This window comes from Canis lupus, chromosome X (assembly GCF_048164855.1).
Source record: "Canis lupus baileyi chromosome X, mCanLup2.hap1, whole genome shotgun sequence".
In the NCBI taxonomy this organism is placed as follows: domain Eukaryota; kingdom Metazoa; phylum Chordata; class Mammalia; order Carnivora; family Canidae; genus Canis; species Canis lupus.
In genome coordinates this window covers 82,957,835-82,973,969 of record NC_132876.1, presented here as the reverse complement: position 1 = coordinate 82,973,969, position 16,135 = coordinate 82,957,835, and the positions used below count along the sequence as shown (strand labels likewise).

The following is a 16,135-nucleotide window of genomic DNA, read 5'->3' as shown; positions in this document are numbered from 1 at the left end:
TTCTGTTCTAAGAAGTGTGAAGACAGGAAAAGCCTTTCCTCTGTCATTGGGAAGACATCATGCAATCATAGAGCTTTACTTCCATGTTCTTATGGGAACAAGTGTAAGGGAGAGAACCTAGAAGATGTAAACAGGGTGTAAGGAAATTTCTTTCTAGTCACCATGGCAGCACACAACCTTCTTCCTTTATGTCTTCGGACCAGGGACATAGCACTCCCTATTTCTGTGAATAAAAGGCAGACTACTCCAACCACGAAGAGAAACAATTCCTGACCCTGTGGGCCCAGACAATTTATTCTAGCAGCAAAGGGTAGAAAGGAAGCAAGGACAGACAAGGCCCAAGACAAGCTCATGACAAGGCCCTGGCCCCTGTGAAATACAGAAAGATTTACTGAACCAAGGGAAAAATAAATATGGGTAGAGAATTTCCCTAGAGTGGGGATGTCCCTGGGAAGAAAAAAGCTTGTTGAAAGGAATTCAGGAAGATCAAAACATTTCCCTGGTCCTGGAAATGAGAAGCAAAGAGATGGGTCAGGGAGAAATGCAAGAGTATCTCCTAGTTCTTCACAGGAGGCCTCAGCCACCATGTCCCCAGTACCTGACAACCTCCTCATAGAAAGTAGGGAGCTACTTTCTATGAGGGGGCTCAGGTAAGGGGTTCTTATTGCTATGAAGAGCACCTAGGTCTTTATGTTCAATGGGGGAGGTCTCAGGCCACACTAGAGAAATGCAAGAGTATCTCCTAGTTCTTCACAGGAGGCCTCAGCCACCATGTCCCCAGTACCTGACAACCTCCTCATAGAAAGTAGGGAGCTACTTCCTGGCCTGAGGGGGCTCAGGTAAGGGGTTCTTATTGCTATGAAGAGCACCTAGGTCTTTATGTTCAATGGGGGAGGTCTCAGGCCACACTAGAGAGGACCTCATTTCCCTCTCACTGGTGAGAAAGGATTGCCTGGTTGCAGGGGAGGGGGACAGAGCCTCATACCCAAGCGGAGGTATGGAGGACCCCTCAGGCCCCTCCCTAAGGTGAAGGATTTCTTGTCCCTGAGAAGCTTAGTCCCGTGGGAAGAGGCTCTTCCTCAGAATCCCATGTTACCCATGTCCCAAGGGGAGTGAATAGTTCTCAGGATTCAGTTCACAAGTAATCTGAGGCTCAAGTCCCCAAAGCAAAATATATTATGTCCCTAAAAAGGCCCCTGTAACTGGGGTACCCATATGTGATCTGAAGTGAGGTGAACTTAGTACTCAGGGCAAACTCAAGTCTCAGGTCCTAAGGTGGGCTGAGTTTTCTCACACACAGGAGAAAAAGTTTAAACTCTTAGGGGGAGACCCGAGACCCTATTCCCTAGAGACTTAGGGCCCAAAGTGGAAGGAGTCTTCCTGAAGTGAGAAACCCAGACCTCATCTCTAGAGACACACCAGTCACTGGGATATGTATGGGTCTCTTGTCCTTGAGGGCAAGCTCAAGTGTCCCTGGTGCAATGGGTCTCAGGCCCTGAAGGCAGACTTAGATCTATGGGTAGGCCTCAGGCTCCATCTCTGGGACTCCATGCTACCATGTTCTCTGAAGAGTTTATCTGGCTACAGTTCCTGAAGCAGAGATCTTCTATCCCTGACAAGAAGCTCAGGCCTTTGGAGCAGGGGATGCTAAGATCCCTGTTACAGGGGGAGAAAGGGCTGTTACATACCCAAGCTGTGTTTCATTCCCTCATAATCAGGGTAGAAGGATCTCATATCCCTGTGTTTGTGTGTGTGGAGGGAGTGTCTCAGACCACCCAAGGAGAACACTCAGATACCAATCCCTGATTTAAAAAGGACCTCTAAAGACCTCACCTTGCCTGGGACCTCTGTGTGGGGGGTATCCATTTCCTGAAGAGGCTTCAAACCCCATCTCTGTAAGCCCCAATCCATAAGCATGGGGAATCTTAGCTTCAAGTACCCAAAACAATGAGGCTTATTTTCTTGAAGAAAGGTTCAGACTGGGGAGGTTGGGGGACAGAAGAGCTGAAGGCCTATCAGTTAAAAGAAGCTTCAGCTCTTAGAAATTCAGACTCTTGGCCCCAAGGAGGTCTGGGACCACTGAAAGGAAGCATATACCCTTATCGCTTAGAAAAGGGATGAATCTCATGCACCTTAGTAGTTTCTGGTCCGAGTGTTAGTTTTGGCCCTTGTCCCCAAAGGGAATCTTAACTCTCTCGAAGAAATTTTATCTCCCTTAATAAAAATTCAGAAGATCCCCTTCTCTAAAGGGAATATATATGTGTGTGTACATCAGGCTCCTGATTCTAGAAGAGGGAGTCTCAAGCCCTTGAAGGCAGACTTAGGCCCCTTAAGGAAATCTCAGACTCGGACTTCTGCGTGGTCCTAGGCTGTCTCCCCGAAAAGGAAGTGGGAGTGCTGTCCTGTATAAACGGTCTCTCAGACCCCTGAAAAGGGTTTAGGTATCTCGGGGATGCTCAAAATTATCCTGAGGTCTCTACCTTACTTGTGTTCACACAAGGAGTCGTCTTAGAGACTTATCCCAGAAAAAAGGAAATCTCAAGGCATCAAACACACACCAGGTCCCCCAGAGCCATGAGACTCCCCTCTCAGGAGGCATTCCCACCTACTGGTCGTACGTGAGCTTTCAGGGACTGGAGTAAGGGTTCCGGGTTCCAGAAGGGACCACAGACTGCATCGGTAAGTCCGCCATCTTATCTGGGGCTTCTGATCCCCAAGTCCTTGGTAGGGGGCGGGGAAGAGAGTGTCTCGAGCCCCTACCATCAAAGAAGAATGCCAGGCTCCGGGAGAAAGCATAGGTCCCTTGGAAGATCTCAAACAGCCTTCCTTAGGTCCCCACCCAGTCTGGGCACTTCCATTCACCATACCCACTCACCTGTCACCCCCAGCCCATTACCTGCTCGACGGTTGCGGGGTCCATTGCCTCGATGCGAGCAGCAGCCGCTTCATACTCGTCTTCACTGTTATAACCTGCGCCGACCTCCTCACGCTCTGGACTGCCCCCTGCAACCGCTCCGACCCCGGGGGCTTGACGCCGACGCTTGCTGTGGCCCGGCCCAGAGCAGCAACCGCCAACGCCTACCGCTCCGCCCACGCCCACCACCACGCCCGCCGCGCCCACACCCGCCGCTGCTGCGCCCAGCGCGTCGCCGGGACCGCCGCCGGGACCAACAGGGCCCCCGCAGGGAGGAGGAGAGGCCTGCTGTGGCCGCGGACCCGCCACGGCGCCAGGCGGCACGGCCAGCGCCCAGCGGTGAAGCGCTCCCGGTGGCCCCGGTAGCGGGCCCTGAGGCGGTGGCGAGGCCCGAGGACGGGCCCCCACGACGCCCGAGTCACGGTCGCGGTCGCCGCCGCCCACACCCGTGCCGCCGCCGCCCACGCCCACACCCCCGCCGCGACGCGGCGCCGGGGGCAGCGGCCCGGGCGGCGGCGGTTCGTTGGTGGGGTCGGCGTCGGGAGGCGGCGGCTTCTTTTTGGGGAGAATAGTCATGGCGGCACCGCCAAGTACCCCCCAGCAAACCCGGCGCGGGGCACGCTGGGAGAGAACCCGGATGAGGGGGCTACTGTGGTGCGCGAAGCACGACGGGATCGGCGAGACCCGGATAAAGGGATTGAAGCACCGGTTCGAGAACCCTCGGTGGCGCGCGGGTCACGCGGCAGGAGAACCCGGATGTTAAGTCCTAGATGAAAGCACCGCGGCGAGTTTGTCGTAGCCTCCTTTCCAAGTCCAACAAGCTTATTGCTACGCTCGCTCGTTCCGGACTGCTGCTTCAAAGGAAACAGAACCAAAACAAGCACCTCCTCGCCCCGCCCCCTCGCAGGTTCTTGAACTACCGGGTGGGGCCCCGGGGCGCTGCGCACGCGCGCCAGAGCACGGCCCCGCCTCTCGTTCGGAAGTACGTGGGCAAAATTCTACGCCGCCGCCACAACAAGTGAGGGCACCAACCAATCGAGACGCCTGCGTAGGTCCTCGATGACGCCCACGGACCAATCAGATGCGAGCAATCGCCCTCCCGAGCCTTCGGTCTCAGATTTCAGTCAAAGTCGGCGCCTCGGTTCTTTGCCTTTCTTCTCGTTCACTCCGTCACACTCTCTTCTCTCTCCGAGGCTCTAATTCGCAGGCGGCGGTACTACAACAGGGCAGCGTGGCCGGCCCCGCGCACGACAATCTTGAAAGCGCTTCCCCTGCCAGGCTCCCAACTTGGCCGCAGTCAGCTGGACTGACTGGAAAATATCAACACTCCCAGAGCACTAGCACTCCCCTGAAGCGTCAGTTCCGGTCCCACCCACCTGCAAATCCACATCCAGAGGAGAGGCGGGCGCCGCTTCACCCTGGCAACAGGCCGAGTTCTGCGGTGACTGGTTAAGATAGGCCGTCACTCACGTTGGACCGGCCAACCCTGGGACAGACCTGCCTCGCGAGGACCTTGGGTGTTTGGGAAGCAGACACACCTTTGGCGCCGCAGCGCTCTCGCCCTCGCGTTGACCTCCCCGCCCCTGTGGCTAGTGCGCAAGCGCGGCACAGCCTTTCCGACCTGCCCTCCTGCCCCCCCTTCCCCCGCAACTAAGTTTACCTGGATGGAGCAAAAGTTTATGAGCCAGAGCTGTTACCAGCCCCCCTGGCAAGGGGGTTGGTAAAATCCGTGGTATTTGAGCGGTGGGAGAGCTACAAGCTAATCATAGCTCTGCCTCTCCTGTGTGACTGATTTTGGCAAGTCATTTAACACCCACCCCATCTGCAGTTTTTCAAAAAATTTTTTGTTTATTTTTTAGTAATCTCTGTACCCAGTGGAGCTGGAACTCACAACACCCGAGATCAAGAGTTGCATGCTCTTTGGACTGAGCCAGTCAGGAGACCCCATCTGCACTTACTACTTTTCTGTAACATGGAAGTGGTAATTATGACTTAAGGATCAGAGATGAATGCTTGTAAAGGGCCTAGTGCTGTGTCTAGCACATAGTAAGTAAGTGTTCAATAAACTAGTCTGAATGGCATGCAAAAAAAAGGATCCCAGGCTTGACGGTCAAGAAGACCTCAGTTCCTGACCCTGATGGATTGTTACCAACTCTATGACCTTGAGCTAGTCACTGTGTCTCAAATTTGAGGTTACCCAAGCAAAACGGGTAATGATAATGCCTGCCCAAACTACCTCAAGGAGTAGTTACAGGTTCAGATGGGCTTATGAATCAGGAAGTTGTTTCGAGAGGTGAAGGCTTGCTGCCAGTCTTAGGAGTCAAGCCATATAACATGTTGACTGAAAGACGATCAGAAAGCTCTTCTGAGTGCCATCTAACCTTCTTCCTGCAGATGCTGACCTTGATTGAAGTTCTTCCTTGAAGGGTGTCAGTTACAAATGGAATGTTGTGTTCACTGCTCTGAAGACTTAATGGGAGAAGATTCACATTTAATGGGCCTATTGTGTTCAGGGCACTGTGCCAAATGCCTATGCGTGTTATCACATTGAATCGTCTCATGATCATCCCACTTGACCTAGATTTCCTACTGGATACTTGTCCAGCACTACATGTCTAAAATTGAACTTAGGATAATCACTAGCTAATCTTCACTAAATACTTTCTATGCGCCTGACACTGTCTGCTAACAGCTCTGATGTTCCTTTTGACAGTGAGTGGCACCCCCACTCAGCCTTTGTCCAAGCCAGAACCTGGGAGTCAACCTGGTCTGCTCCCTCTTCCTCAATTCTTACATGTCTGTCAATCCCAAGTCCTGCTGTTCTACTTCTTAAATCTCGACCCTCCAGCTCTGACCACCACTACATGGTCCAAACCATCATCACCTACCAACTGGACTACTGCAAAAGCCACCTCACTGCTCTTCCTTCTGAAACCTCTTGACTCTCCTGTGTATAAGCCTTCAGAAGTCCCCATTATCCTTAGGATAAAGCCCAAACTCTGTATCATAGCTTCAAAGGCTTTTTGTGATCAGGCCTATCTCTACATCCTTACTCTCATCACAGCCTCACACTCTCCTCCAGTTGTACTGAACTATTTCAGTTCCCCCAAAGCCCTGAGCTTGCTCCCTAACCTCTATATGCTGTTCCATCCACCTGAAACATTTTTATCCTTTTGCCACCTCATTCTTTGGGTGTTGGCTGGGTTAAGTTCTCCTGTCATCTGCATGCTTCTGCAATCTCCAGCACTGCATTGTAATTGCTTAATTGTCTGCCTTCCATGCTCACTTCTGTCAGTCAGAGACGATGTCTTCTCTGCTCATCTTTGTATCACTAGGGCTAGCACATGATATGCAGTTAATAAAATATTTGGTGAATAAATGATTATTATCTTACAGATCAGCAACCCGAGGCAAGAGAAGGTTTAAATGACTCCCTCACCCAGGGATTGGAACCCAGGTCAACCCAAATCCAGGGTCTGTCTTCTCAGTCCTCCACAGAGCTCAGTAACCCAGGAGAGAGAATGTAGATGTCCACAAGGAAGAGGAGTTTGCCAAACTGAGATTTCCTTCTTCTTTTTTGAGTTCTTTTTTGTAAAGTAAGCTCTAGGCCCAATGTGGGGCTTGAATTCACAACCCCAGATCAAGAGCTGCGTGCTGTAAGCCAGATAGGTGCCCCTGAGAGATGCTTTTAATTAAGATTCAGTTCAGAGCCATTTGCTGTCAGGAAGCCTGGGTTTCAGTTTCCTCTAACCAAGCATATGCCACTCTGGGTCTCAGTTTCCCTATCTGTGAGTGAGAGAGCTGGAGCAGATGCTGTCCTAGGGGCATGTCTCCAGACTTCCTGGCCTGCTTTGCTGGCTGTAGATTCAGTTCTTCAAACCACCTTCTTTTAAGTTCTCCTAGATCCCCATCTTCCAGAACATGTCACCAACCATCGACCTCCCAATACCTGCACCCATACCAGCCTTTCTCCAAGTTGAAAGAAATTGAAACCAGAGTACTTTGAACCCCTCAGCCCAACCCAGCCTCTGAACCCACAGAGCCAGGAGGTGCTCATCCTCATCTCTCCTCTCAGGTTTTATTGACTGATGGAAACTACATCTTTGGCAGCCACCAGCTCCACGGGGACAGTGCTGGGGAACAGGGAACCTGAGATGATGCCTGATTTCAGCCTGAGAGCAGACACAGAATTCCGGAAGGTGACCCGAGAGGGAAAAGAAAGAGGAATATGTGAAAAGGTGTTGTTGGGGTGGGGGAGGAGGAGGAAGAGATAGAGATCAAGAAGTCCCTCCTGCCCTCCTACAACTCCCAGAGTTTGGGAACAACCCAGGTCTCAGCCCCTGATGCTTCTAGACTCCTGCCCAATAACATGGAATCAGGTATGATCTCAAACACAGCCCAGCTCTCGCTGGCTACTAGGCTCTTATCTCAGCCAGTCCAGACTCCAGCCCAACCCAGAAAGGAAGCAAACCAGAGGAGAAGAGAGGAGGAGTTGGAGGTGGCCCCTCTGATTAGGGCAGGTGTAAATACTGCAGCAGACTGGGCAGGGGCTTTGCATAATGTCACAGCAGCAGCTGCTATTGCTCGAGTTTGCTGGGGGCCCAGCAGAGGACAGGGTTGAAGGGACCTGTTTCCAGCAGCCAGGAGAGGGGAGTAGTGTTTGTGCTATCTGTGTGTACTGGGAAAGGCAGCCTGACCCCTGAGCCAAGGCAGGGCAGGGGATGGTGGCAGGTCACTGCTGAGGCCACAGCCCAGGAAGCCTGTGGTTGCATTCCAAGCTTCAGAATCAGGGAGGTGTTGGGCTTCGTGGAGGGTGGGGATGTCTCCCAGAGGCCAGATCAGAGGTGAAGGTTCTCTGAACCCCCAAACCTCCACAGCCCAGCCAGATAGAAGAGGAAATCTCATCCCTCCTTCTCAGGCCAGAGCTCATATATCAGGTGGGAGCCCAGGTGCCCAAGAGGAGCAGCATGCAGGAGGCCAGCTGGGGGGAGAGAGGCCAGTCCCAGTGTGCTGGAGCAAGGAGGCTGGGGGGTGGGGGGGTTTGCTGAGGAAGCCCAGCACTTCAGTGCCCCCTGGAAAAACTATCTGGGGTGGGGAAAGTTTCCCCTTCCCTGGTTACTTCCCCACACAGGTAAGCCATTCCATGAAACTCCATTGCATAGTTCTCAGTGGGGGGCAGAAGGGGTCCCCAGGCCTGCCCCTCTCCGCCTCCCCAAAATATGGCTTTGGAAAGGAGTCCCCAAGAACTGAGAGGGCCCTCTGGATGGGCGGGCCCACAGCTCACAGGGAAGAGATCTTGACAGTCTCTGGGAGGAGGCAAGGGGTGCCCAAGCTGGAGTTCCTGAGGGTGCTGCTGGCCCCACCGCCACCACCGGGGGAGGAAGGTTGGCTCTCATCTGGCGTGTTGGCCGGAGGGGTAGGGATACTGATGATGGCAGCCACAAAGTCCCGACTGTCGCAGTTCAGGTCAAGGCTGTCATGGGGCTTGGCATTGAGGCTTGAGCGGCTGTAGATAAGGGTGGGGAGACACAATCTTCTTAAAAGGTCATCTTAATACTTGCCACAGCAATCATGACATTTATTGAGTGCCTACTGGGTCCCTGACACTGTGCCAAATGCTTCACCTACATCCTCAATTATGATAGTGCCCAGTGAGGGCTCTGGCATCAGGAGGTCCTGGGTTAAAATTCTGGTCTCACTTTGGCCCCTCTAAACCTCTCCTTTCTTTTTCATCTGTAGCATGGGAATAACATGCCCCCTCATAGGGTCATTGTGGAGATTAAATGAGATAGGAAATGCTACAAAGTATTTGGCCTGGAACATAATGAGCACACATGGGAATAACAGTATTTCCTACCTCATAGGTCACTGTGGAGATTAAATGAGAATAAGAAGTGCTACAAAATGTTCAGAATGGCACCTGGAACATAATGAGCACACATACAAAAATGTTCTTTGTTATAGTGACTCCTGACAATGCCTAAATTCTCACAATGATCTATTGTAATATCTACACAACCTTGTCCCTGTTCCTTTCTGGTTTTACTTCCTACTATTCTCCCCCTATCTCACTCCACTCTACTCATAGTAGTTTCCTGGCTGTGTCTCAAACACGCAGACCCATTCCTGCCTCAGGGCCTTTGCACAGGCTGTTTGCTCTGTCTTGACTGCTTTTCCTCTAGATATCCATACAGTTCCTTCCCTCCCCTCCTTCAGTCACCTTGACAAAGCCTTCCCTGACCACACTATTTAAATTGCATCATAGGGACGCCTGGGTAGCTCAGCAGTTGAGCATCTGCCTTTGGCTCCAGGTGTGATCCCGGGTCCGGGGATCGAGTTCCACATTGGGCTCCCTGTGAGGAGCCTGCTTCTCCCTCTGCCTATGTCTCCACCTCTCTCTCTGTGTCTCTCATGAATGAATGAATGAATGAATGAATAGATAAACAAATAAATAAATCTTTAAAAAAATAAACTGTATTATACCCTGTTCTGTACTCTGTCCCCCAGCCCTGATTTATTTTTCTTCTTGGCACTTAACACACTACATCATCTGTGTGTTTATTAACAGTCTCATTCCACTAGAATATAAATTCCAGAAGGTCAAGGTCGTGAAATCTCAGACCCTGCCCCTCCCCAACCCGGTCCATGCTCTGAGTTTCCCCAGGGGGTAGCCAGCAGGTGGGAGTGCTTACCTCTGAGGGGCAGGGCTCCTCCGCAGCCCTGCCAGTGTGTCCAGCTCCTGCATGCTGCCACGACTGACTGAAGCAGTGGAGTTGGCAAGGCGAATGGCACGGCGCTTGGCCCTGCGGGGGCAGCAGGAGGACAGCAGGCTGCCAGGCCCCACTGCCTGGGAGGACACGGAGGTGCTGCGACTGGTGCGGCCCCCCAGTGAGACAGCACCCAGAGCCTCGCTAAAGGTTAGCTCATCTGTGAACTCGTGGCACTGTGGGAAGATGAGAGGCATGGTCACAAGGCAGCACAGAGGAACTGGCTTTACCCCTAGGCCTTTGCTTAGGCTGCTCCTTCCTTTTTGGAAGTCACTCTCACTTCCCTTCCCTTGCCCACCCTGCAAGGCTCAGCTGTACTGGGGCCTCTTCCAGAAAGCCCTGTGTGATTTCCACAAGAAGTAGCCCCCCATCCCAGGGAGGGATCTGGCTTGGCCGCAGAGGAACCCCTCCCTTCATTCTGCCACACCACCTCTCATCAGGCCTCACCGTCGTCTTCTCTAGACAATGCAGGAGGTGGTGATGTTGTTGCTCGAAAGCAGAACGGTTCCGGACACACAGCGCCTGTTCCTCCCCACTGCCACTGTCCTAGAGTGGATGGAGGAGCAGAGGGATGAGGTCAGAAGCTTCCTCCTCCTGTCACTGCTCACCCCCAACCCCAAATCAGGCCCCTCCCCACCTCGAGGCCCCCGTTCTGCTTGTACTGCAGGAAGGCATTGGTGGTACCACTCTTTGCCAACCGGATCCTTGCCAAGCGCACCTTCTACAGAGAAAGGAGAATATAAAGGGTCAGATGGGCAGACACAGAGTGCACTAGCTTGGGGTGTGGGGAATGGGTAACGGGTACAAAGACAGAAGAGGCAGTTACCTGCTGTGCTCGGCGCTTGTCAGCACGCTGGTTCTGGTGGTAGATGCGGCTAAAGTTGGACACGATGACTGGCACAGGCAGTGCAATGACCAGGACACCACTGAGGGAGCAGATGGATCCAAAAATCTTGCCAGCAATGGTGCTGGGCACCATGTCTCCATAGCTGGGGCCAGGGGAAGTAAGCCAAGGTCAAGAAAAGTGCCCACCCACCTGTCCGTTCTACCACTCCATCCCATCCAACCCGATGTACTCTGCGACCCCGGCCAGGCACTGAAACTCTCTGAGCCTCAGTTTCTCTGCTCTGCAAAATGGGGGAAAGACCTCTCTGGCCACCAGTGGGGGTCAAATGAGAAATTGGCCCGTGGCTCCTACCATCTGCTGCCCCCATCTGAGCTGTGCACTGAGCATCTGAGTCAGCTGGAAATCTATTAATACCAAGCAGAGGGGAGAAGGAGGAAGTCATAGGCAGTAAATATAGTCTCCTGGGGAGAGAGTCCCAGCACCACAAGCCAGCTGAGGGGCTCTGAATCTCGGGAGAAGTGCTCTGTTAGTTTTGCTTACATCTGTCTTGCCTTCTCTAAGTAGGACCCCATCTTATTACCCCAGAAGAAGCCTTGAAATTGTTCTCATATGAAAAAAATAGGGGGGGGGGAGCCTGGAAACTCCCTCCTCCTTTTTTCCATGCCACCTCCTCTCCCACAGAGATGGTACAGTGCCAATCTTACCAACTTGTTTCACGGGGTCGGGGTGGGGAGACCAAAGCTCAGGGAGGTTCCATAACTAGCTCAAGATCACACAGCATATTTTTGTTCTGACCATGGGACCAGTTAGATTCCCCCCTCCCACCCTGCAGGCCCAGCCTCCGCAGTCCCAGCCTCTAAGGCCTTTGCTCAGTCCGTGACCCCCCCTTCAGAATGGCTGCTCCTTATTTCTTTGTTTTGACTCATTTAGAAGTCTCTCCAACTTGGCCATTTCTGGTCTGTGATGTGTCATCTCAGACTGTGTCCTCAACTATGAGACGCAGGCAGCTGTCCACCCTCCTGGGGTTGTTGTGAGGACTCACTAGGGTAAAAGGCATTCCAAGACCCAGTTCCAACCCACTCTCAGGGCTCACTGTCGATCCAATTCTGAACCTTCGACTGGAATTAATTTCTACTCCTTAAAAACCTCGAATCAACTTTTCTGTACTTGTATTAAAGCACCAAGCAAGCCCCAACTCATCCATCCAACAGATCCTGAGCAGCAACTGTACACCTTACCTCAGCGATGGAAATTTAGAGAAGGATTGCAGTATCTGCCCTAGACAATGTCTTTAAGAACAACATGAGTTTGGTGATTCCATTTGATGCCTTTATCCCAACTGTTCCCTCTCAAGGATCAACACTACAAAAAAATAATGCAGAAAATACCTCATCCTGGAGCACATCAAGAATCACAAAGCCACAGAGGTAGTACCCCATACAGCGGATGATTCTGGATGTTTGGGAGACATGGGTCCTCAAGATGGGAAAAGGAGGTAATGGAAAGCCAGTACCTAGGTATCCTACAACAGAAACTTTCAGAGAACTTTCACAACCATGACGTCACCAAATCCCCTCTAGATGATGAAGGGATCATCATTTCTCATTTGACACAGGGGGTAAACAGGTCCAGAGAGAACAAGATCAACAGAAAGAGTGCAGCTAAGAACATCCTTGGAACCTGAGTCAACTGACCTGGAAAGGGAAGGCATTGCCAGAGTTGCAAGGGTTTTGGAGATTAGTCCAACTCCCTCCATTTTTAGAGAAGAGCGGACCGAGGCGCAAATGGAGAAAAAGCGATAATTTATCTAACCTCTTTAATCTTACAGAAAAAAAGTGAGTGTGTAGCTGATTGGGCAGCTCCCAACAGAGTCTGCACTCACCCAAGTGTGGTCATGGTGACAATGGTATACCAGAAGGCCGCAGGGATGCTAGTAAAGTTGGTCTTGTTTGTGCCCTTCTCAGCATAAAACATGACAGTGGCGAAGATGATGATGGCCATGGTAAGGGAAAAGAGGAGAAACCCCAGCTCAGAGGCACAGCTCTTAAGTGTGTAGCCCAGAATCCGCAAGCCCTGGGAATGCCTGGAGAACTTGAAGATACGGAACACCCGGAACACGCGCAGGGTGACAAAGGCACCCGAGACGTCCTCGTTCTTGGGCACAAAGAGCCCAATGTAGTAGGGCAGGATGGCCACCACGTCGATGAGGCTCATCACACTCCGCAGGAAGCGGCACCGGCTGGGGGCGGCGAACAGCCGCAGGAGGTACTCGCCCGTAAATATGAGCACACAGGCCGTGTCCATGCAGAAAAAGGCCAGGGGGAAGCGGTCGCCGCAGGGCTGCTCCCTTGGGGGCCGCCGCGCGGGCCCGCGGCACGGGATGGTCTCGACCACGTTGGCAATGACCGACACGGCGATGAAAAAGCCCGTCACATAGTAGAAAACGAGGGCCGCGGTGCTCGTGTGCGGGTTCTCGAAGGCCCGCCAGAGCCGCTGCCGCAGGCTGCTGCCGGCCGGCAGGGCGGGGCCGTCCCCCGCCTGTTCGGCCTCCTCATCCTCCGCCAGGCGCTCGGCGTTCTCCTTCTTGCGGTCCCGGTACTCCTCGAGGCAGCAGTCGCCCACGAGCTCGGGCACCAGGCCGTAGAAGGCCAGCTCCTCGTCGAAGGCCTGGATGCACTCCTGCCGCGGGCAGTGCAGTCGGCCCGTGCGGTAGAAGTTCAGCACGTGCCGGAACATGTCCGGGTCACGATCGAAGAAGTACTCGCCAGAGTCGGCGTCATAGAAGAATTCCTTCTCCGAGCTGCCCAGCAGTGTGTCTGGGTAGCGGTCCAGAGTGTTCTTCCAGGTCTCAAAGCGCCGTCCGCTCACGTTCACCACCAGAACCTCATCCCCTCGGGAAGCCTTCACTCCCGGTGCAGGGGGCAGGGGCTGCTGGGCCAGGGGCAGCCAGCCCACGGCAGCCGCCCTGGCGAAGGGCAGCCACGTGGCCACGCCCGCCGCCATCCTGCCGCTCCCCAGGCCCACGGAGACTTGGGGGGTGGCCTTTAGGAGAGTGTGGCTGTCTCCAGGATGGTAGGGGCTTGGAGAGGCCCTGGGCCACTCGCACAAGCAAACGGGGGTGTCTACAGAGGCTGAGAGGAACCAGGAGGGACTAGAGAGACGGTCAGGGGCTTGGGGGGCATTTAGCTGGTCTGAGAGGGACTTGGGGGACCTCTTGGGGGACCTGCCTAGAAGGGGCTAGGGGGCATGGGGAGGAGCAGAAAAGGGGCGCCTAGAGGGGCCAAGAAGCGTCTGAAGGAGTGTTTGGAGAGACTGAGATGGCTCTAGAGGGCTCAGCAGTGTGTCTGCAAGAGATCTGGGGTGTCTTGGGGGGCAGCAAGAAACCCCAGGAAGTTGTCCACACTCTCGGGAGTTCTGATGGCAGGTGAGACTGGGACCCCTTCGTGGGCTTGGAGAGGGGACAGAGGCAGCCACAGAGGGGTAGAAATGGGACCAGAGGTGTTTAAAAGAGGCCGAGAGTGTTTGGGGGGGGTTGTCTAGAGGGCCTGAGAAAAGCGAGGTGGCTCTTCCACACCCTCAAGACTTCTAGGGAAAAGATTAGGGGATTGGAGCTCCCTTGTGGTTTCAGGAAAGGGGATCGCTCTCAGAAGAGGTGGCTATAGAACCAGGAGGTTGTAAAGAGGCTGCAAGGTGTCTTGGGAGTGCCTGGAGCTGCCAAGAATAGCCTGAGGGGGGGGTGTCTACACTCTACAGGAGTTCTGGGGAAGGAAGGTCAGGTGAAGCCCCCTAGGGGGCTGGAGGAGAGAGTGGGGTGTCCAAAGGGGTCAATTTGTGGCTAGGTTATTTTTCAGAGACTGAGAGGTGTCTGAGAGAGAGAGGGGTATGGGGGGGATTTGCTGAGAAAGTCTAGTCCATCCTCTCAAGAGTTCCAGGAGGAAAGGGGCCTGAGGAAGCCCCCTGGGGCTCAATTGGAAGTTGGGCACAGCCCCAGAGCATCCAGAGGATGGATAAAGACTAGGAGGAGGGGGTTCCCCCCCCCAAATGGGTTGGAGAGCGGGGTGGGGTGTTGAAGAGAGTTGGGTGTGTCTCCAGAGAGGGGGGGCTGATGGGCCTTGCGGGAGGAGCAGGGGGAGGCCTGGGGGGTGGGGAAAGCTGCGTCCCACCGTTAGGGGCTGGTCTGGGGAAACCACACCCCGAGGGGCTGGCGGTGTGTGCTGGGCAGTGGCCGGAGCAGCAGCGGCGATAGAAGAGGAGAAGCAGCCACAGCCAGGCCCGGGAGAGGAGAAGGCAGCACAGGCAGGGGGAGGGGGCTGGCTCCCTGGAAGGACCAGGTTCAGCAGAACCCCTGGGGACTATCCCAGGACAGGCTGGGGCGTGGGGGCTGGCCCAGGGAAGGACAAGGACAGCACTGTTGGTGGCCCCCTCCCCCTCCCCAAGGGCCGTCCTCACCTGAGTCCCCGCTGCAGCAGCGGCCACAGCGGTGGGGCTGGGGGTACCAAACACCGGAGCTCCTGCCCCCCTCTGCAGAGCTGCCCGAGTTCTCCTCCTCCTCTGGTTCTCTCTCCCCGCCCCTCTGAGTTCGCCGGGAGCTGGAGAGAGGCAGGGAGGGGCCTCGTGGCTCCCAGAGCCCCCTCCCCTAGGACAGCCTGAGAGGGACCCTGGGGAGACTCCGCCTCCTACAAAGCTGGTTGGGCCTCAGTCGCGTCATCTGGAAAATGGGGGTGGCAGGGAGCTCTGCCAGTTCTCCCCACCTCCTTCCTGGACTCCCCCCTCTTCCTGCCCAGCGCCTACCCCCTCTGCCCCCAGGGGCCCCCACCCCCACCCGTCTGAATCAGCAGCACTTAGCAGATCCGATCGATGGGGAGGCGTCTGTTAATGGCCCCAGAGCGGAGTGCCATGGGGAATGATGCAGCGCTGTGTCCCCTCCCTGCCCCCATGCAGTAGAAGGGCTGGAGAAGGGGGTGGATGGAGGGACTGGTGGGGGCATTTCTCTAGATGGCCAGGACCCCAAAGATTACTCCCTGGGTGTGGGGGCGCGCGGGTTAGAGCCCAGCTCTGACCAAGACTGTTTTTTTTTTTTTTTTTTTTTTTTTTAATTTTTATTTATTTATGATAGTTACAGAGAGAGAGAGAGGCAGAGACACAGGCAGAGGGAGAAGCAGGCTCCATGCACCGGGAGCCCGATGTGGGATTCGATCCTGGGTCTCCAGGATCGCGCCCTGGGCCAAAGGCAGGCGCCAAACCGCTGCGCCACCCAGGGATCCCTGACCAAGACTGTTGATGTGGGAATGGAGCACCATCCAGTTTTCACACAGGGAAATAGGGAGTAAAAGGAGTATGAATGGGGACAAGCCAGGATGGGGACAAGCCAGGTCCCACCCCCATACCGGGTTCTTTCCCAGGCAGACCCCTCTCTGAGGGGGCAGTCTGCCTCATCCATCTGTGTCCAGGAGCCTTGACTCAAGTCTTGTCCCCTAGAGGGCTCTGCTCCCAGGTGCCACAGAGCAATGGGTACCCAGTGCCTCAGACCATGGGTGGGTCTGAACCCCAGCTTTGCTACAGACTTGCTGTGTCCTTGAGCAAGTGACTTGCATTGCATCCTCAGCT

The 16,135-nt window shown here is 54.3% G+C and overlaps 2 protein-coding genes across 6 annotated transcripts in view; both read right to left on the bottom strand.

Moving 5' to 3' along the window:
- Nucleotides 1-4,263, bottom strand: part of OTUD5 (OTU deubiquitinase 5) — a 28,494-nt gene extending 24,231 nt beyond the window's left edge. The window contains exon 1 of one of the 3 annotated variants that reach the window (XM_072817718.1): nt 2,897-4,263. In XM_072817718.1, the coding sequence (XP_072673819.1) occupies nt 2,897-3,490 (594 nt within the window). In that variant the 5' untranslated portion in view covers nt 3,491-4,263. The remainder of the gene's footprint in view (nt 1-2,896) is intronic. The other 2 variants (XM_072817716.1, XM_072817717.1) reach the window with 2 other exon arrangements.
- Nucleotides 4,264-6,967: 2,704 nt separating this feature from the next.
- KCND1 (potassium voltage-gated channel subfamily D member 1) lies at nt 6,968-15,216 on the bottom strand. 3 transcript variants are annotated; one of them, XM_072817714.1, is made up of 8 exons: nt 14,978-15,216; nt 12,411-13,659; nt 10,508-10,670; nt 10,319-10,402; nt 10,129-10,227; nt 9,607-9,857; nt 8,199-8,420; nt 6,968-7,086 (listed from the first exon to the last, which is right to left on the bottom strand). In XM_072817714.1, exons 2-8 carry the CDS (start codon nt 13,529-13,531, stop codon nt 6,993-6,995), a joined length of 2,034 nt encoding a protein of 677 aa, XP_072673815.1. In that variant the 5' UTR covers nt 13,532-13,659; nt 14,978-15,216; the 3' UTR covers nt 6,968-6,992. The 3 variants fall into 3 exon arrangements, with proteins under 3 accessions (XP_072673815.1, XP_072673814.1, XP_072673816.1); XM_072817713.1 differs by lacking the exon at nt 14,978-15,216 and having other exon boundaries at nt 12,411-14,971; XM_072817715.1 differs by lacking the exon at nt 14,978-15,216 and having other exon boundaries at nt 6,968-8,420; nt 12,411-14,971.
- Nucleotides 15,217-16,135: the final 919 nt, after the last annotated feature.

Bases quoted from the DNA above. Each gene is read 5' to 3' on its own strand.
- KCND1 (XM_072817714.1), bottom strand. From the start codon at position 13,531: ATGGCGGCGGGCGTGGCCACGTGGCTGCCCTTCGCCAGGGCGGCTGCC. The intron at 10,671-12,410 runs GTGAGTGCAGAC...CCCTGGCCCCAG, and splicing joins GTCACCATGACCACACTTGG to CTATGGAGACATGGTGCCCA. The intron at 10,228-10,318 runs GTGGGGAGGGGC...CATCCACTCTAG, and splicing joins AGCAGAACGGGGGCCTCGAG to GACAGTGGCAGTGGGGAGGA.